The sequence below is a fragment of the Ictidomys tridecemlineatus genome, chromosome 5, assembly GCF_052094955.1.
Source record: "Ictidomys tridecemlineatus isolate mIctTri1 chromosome 5, mIctTri1.hap1, whole genome shotgun sequence".
In the NCBI taxonomy this organism is placed as follows: domain Eukaryota; kingdom Metazoa; phylum Chordata; class Mammalia; order Rodentia; family Sciuridae; genus Ictidomys; species Ictidomys tridecemlineatus.
Genome location: NC_135481.1, coordinates 20,487,905 through 20,492,136, shown reverse-complemented (window position 1 = coordinate 20,492,136; position 4,232 = coordinate 20,487,905). Strand labels below are relative to the sequence as shown.

At 49.8% G+C, this 4,232-nt stretch overlaps 1 protein-coding gene across 1 annotated transcript; it reads right to left on the bottom strand.

Moving 5' to 3' along the window:
- Positions 1-1,289: 1,289 nt before the first annotated feature.
- On the bottom strand, positions 1,290-2,927 carry LOC101968379 (C2 calcium-dependent domain-containing protein 4A). Its single transcript, XM_005316936.4, has 2 exons — positions 2,736-2,927; positions 1,290-2,531 (listed from the first exon to the last, which is right to left on the bottom strand). Exon 2 carries the CDS (start codon positions 2,494-2,496, stop codon positions 1,408-1,410), a length of 1,089 nt encoding a protein of 362 aa, XP_005316993.2. The 5' UTR covers positions 2,497-2,531; positions 2,736-2,927; the 3' UTR covers positions 1,290-1,407.
- Positions 2,928-4,232: the final 1,305 nt, after the last annotated feature.

Below are 4,232 nucleotides of genomic sequence, written 5' to 3'. Positions count from 1 at the left end.
CAGGGAGATGACTTGATTTTTCCTGGTTCAGACTAGTAGTTCAGTGACAGAAAAAAAGTCCAAACTGTATTTGGGTCCTACTCAGTTTTCCACTATGCCCTAGATACAAATAGTCAAGGGTAAACCCTCCTAGTTTAAACTGGTTTCCAACAGAGATCAGTAGAGTAGAGGAAAAGGACAAAGAAGGATGGAGGTGGGGAAGGCAAGTGGAAGTACTGGGGAACAAATCTACCAAATATGCTATGCCTGTGTACACCACAATGAATCCCATATAAAATTGGAATACACTAATTAAAATAGTAGATCAGGGGATAGAAATGGGGAGGGAAAGGGAAGTACTGGGGAATTTGATTTATCAAATTGTGTTATATGCATGTGCAAATATGGCATAATGAATCTCACATTATGTATAATCACCAATTTTTTAAGAAAAGAAACTCTTAGAAATTAGTGTTGAAGAAACTGAGAATTTACATTTCAATGAATCTGGGACATCCTACTGCAAAACTAATTACTATGTAACTACATAGGTAGATGGGAATATGCCACAAGAAATTGTTTGAAGAGGCAGGAAAGATTTCCCAGGGCCTTCCAGAGAAGGAAGAGAGATGCCAGGAGTATCTTTTCCTCACATGATCATTGGAAGATTCTTCACTTCCCAGGTTTTTCTCTTCTTCAGCATCCCCCCCCCCACTGAACTGAGGGGCACTTAACCATTGAGCCACACCCTTTTCATTTTGAGATAAGGTCTCACTAAGTTGCTTAGAGCCTCACTAAGTTGCTGAGGCTGGCTTTTAACTTGAGATCCTCCTACCTCCGGCTCCCAAATTACTGGGATTACAGGCGTGGGCCACTGTGCCTGGCTTCCTCAGCAATTTCTGAAGAATTCACTTTCAAAAGAATCCTGTTTTTTCTCAGCGAGGAATTTTCCTCCCAACAAGATGTCCTTGTCCTAAACGTGTGTCTCACTGTGATGTGTATGCACAGGTATCACCTAAAGCTGTATATGAAGCTATATATGAATCTCAGCGTTGGGCATGATTCTGAATGAAAAATTGTTTTTGTTTTATCAATAAACCGTTTAGCATTCTCTTAAAGCAGAAAGGAAGGACAAACAAAGCAGATGGATGTACTTCCTTTCTCTTTCTATTCCAGTCCCAAGCCATCCATCTCTTACTTTGAATGTAAAAAATGGTCTGTTAACAAGGACTCAGTACTGTAAATAGAGGAATCATTATTCTTTCCTTCCCTACTAATAAATAAAGAACTAAAACATCGAGACAAGATCATAAATAGAAAAATATATAAATAACATTTATTTTGTACAAAATAGCTGTCAGTGTCCAAGAGCCAAGCAGCTGTTGGTGTCCCCAGATGCCAAAGGCAACCAGGAGAGGGGCCGAGCCCTCAGAGGCGCAGGAGAGAGCTCAGCAGCAGCTCGCCCTGGCCCAGGACCCGGCCCCGCTCCAGGCCGCGCCCCTTTTTCTCCGCCTTGACGCGCACAGTCAGGTGGCGCACTTGGTCTTCCATGAGCCCATCGAAACAGAAGTCCTGGTCAAAGGCGTCCTTGAGACTCCGGCGGAGCACTGAGCTGCGTTGCTTGCGCGTGGAGCCTGTAGGCTGCAGAACTAGGCTGATGCGGCAGCCAAGGGCCCGGGGCTCAGGGGTACCTCCGGCCAGGCCCTCGGCTCGCAGCAGTCGGATGCGGAGGCGGCCGCTGCCGGGACAGTAGTTGGCGGCCAGGCGCAAGGCGCAGCCAGCGCGGCCCAGTGCCACGGTGCCCTCAGCTTCCACGAGCTTAGTCCGTGGGTCCAGGGACGAGGGGGAACACGGTGGCGCTGGGGTGTTGGGCTGAGAGGCGGAGCCGCGCTCCACGTCTCCGTCCTGGTTGGAGGCAGAGCGTGCGCGAGCCAAGCCGCGACTCCTCCGAGCCCGCAGCGCGCGACTTAGCAGCCCGTTAGGGGAGCGTAGGAGGCGGCGGCTGCTAGGCCTCGGGGAGAGCGCTTCCCGAGGCGGACAGGGACAGCCAGGTGCCGCGGCGGGAGCTGCGTCCGGGGTTCGCAGGGGCAAACGGGTGGCGTCCCCTTCTCGGTTGCCCCCGTAAGTGTGCGCTCTGGGTCTGGCAGCTGGCGGCTGCAGGAGCGCAGCGGCGCGGGGATCCCCGAGAAAGAGCGACTCCTTTCGGCGCGTGTGCGGGCTCTCCAGTAGCGTGCAGAAGCCGTAGGCGGTGAGCGCGCGGGGCAAGTGAGGCAGCGAGAGCGCGGCCTGTGAGCGCGGGTCCCAGTCGGTGCGAACCGCGCTCTCATCGTCCGCGCGGGGCCACAAGTCCGGTTCCGCGGCGCACCGCCGGGGCAGGGCGCCGGCTGGGGGAGATTCTGGTGGGCATGGCAGGGACAGCCGCGGCGGGATGCAGAACTCGGGAATGCGACCCGGGGTGAGAACGTTAGAGAAGGCGGGCTCTGGAGCTGAGGAACGGAGTTTCTCGAGGAGCCGCATACTCAAAGGCTGGAAGGAGCAGGAAAAAGGTGTTCCTGGGGAAAAGAGAAACTGCTTGAGTTTGGGTGCCTGGAGCTGCTGGACTCCCATGGGAGAGGCTAGATCCTTCCCCCACAGCCTCTGAAAGTACCTACAGATTTACCTAGGACCCTGGGTCAGCCCGAGTCTCTCGCACACCCTCAGACCCACCCTGCCTTCCATTCATTGAAACTAAATACAGGAACAAATAGAAATCAGACCTTTTCCTCTTCTTAAATCTGCCTGGATCTGGTTTGCAAGCTCCGAGCTGATAACTCCACGGTCGTGGCTGGGGCGCTAGGTCCAACACTACAGCTGGGACAGTGGCATTCATCTCTTATAGTGTAACTGGAGTCCCGCCCAGTTGCCTGGAGTCCAACCCCTGGAGACATTGGACAGCCCACCTTCCCAGTCACCCCTTCCTATGACGACTGGAGCCCTTCATTGGGCGCTGCGGTCTGAGCGACGCTGTCTCGCGGTCAGACGCCTTCTGGTTAGCCTTGGGACCTCTTTCGGGATAACTGCAGGGAATGGAATAGACAGTTGGGGTGTAGGAGCTGCAGGTGAAGAGAGGATGCCCTGTTGCTGTGCGGAAGAATTGGCGGCTGGAAATGTTTGCTGCATCTTGGAGAATGTGAAGCAATATGAAAAGAACCGTTAATTTCTAGGCTGGGAGATAAATCCTGTCACCCACTCTGCACCTGACCTACAAGTCCTAGGGATTTCTATTTTCCTGCCCCCTCGCCCTTACTCTGCAAATGAGTGAGTACCCATTTCCAAGTACACATGCTCCTTCACTTAGAATGGGGTTACACCAGGATAAACCCATGGTAAACTGAAAATTTTGATAGGCTGAAAAATGCATTAGCCTAACCTACCTTACACATGTTCCAAATTCTTACATCTTCCTACGGTTGGGCAAAATCATCTGAGGAAAACCCTTTTTTGTAATAAAATGTGAAATAGTTCAAAGTGGAAAACAATGGTCGTATGTGCTTGCTTTTGTAACACGATGAGGTCAAACATTTATGCCCAGAGTGTAAGTCGGAACTATCCCTGTATCTTATTTAGCATCTGTCTCCCTCTGCTGGACTGTGATCTCCTCAGTGGAAAGAATATCTATAAAAATTTCTCAGTAACTTTAGTTGCTGCCTATTATCTTCATTGTCACAAAATTTGGGATTTCTATCTCATGCCCTAAAAACCACATTTGATGTTCCCAAAGCTGCTACTTTTCTTTCTGCTCTTACATGGACATGTTCAGCTAGGAAAGCACCTTACAAATAACCTAAGTTTACTCTTTTCATCCTCTAACTTCATTTTCTGGGATGAGAAAGTTGGGGAAATTTTGTGAAGTTTAAAGAAAGCTACTGAATGTCAGAACCTAGAACTAGCAATTTCCTATTTGGCTCTGCATGACATATGTCCTGCCGTCTGAAATGCCCTTTCCCTCATTTTTTTTCTTTCTGTAGCAATTCCTATTTATTTTCCATAATTCAGTCCACACATTCCCACCCCCCCCCCTTCAGGAACTTTTACCTAACTCTTCTACTGCAGTTCATCAGCCCTTCCTGATTCACTCCTTACACATAATATGTATCACCATTGTTTCATTTAGCATGCTCTTTGGAATATTGGGTTTTTAAGTTTTTCTCCCCTAATAGACTAAGTTTCCTGTGAGCAAGGACTGGGGCAATGCAACTAGGGTGGAGGTTAGG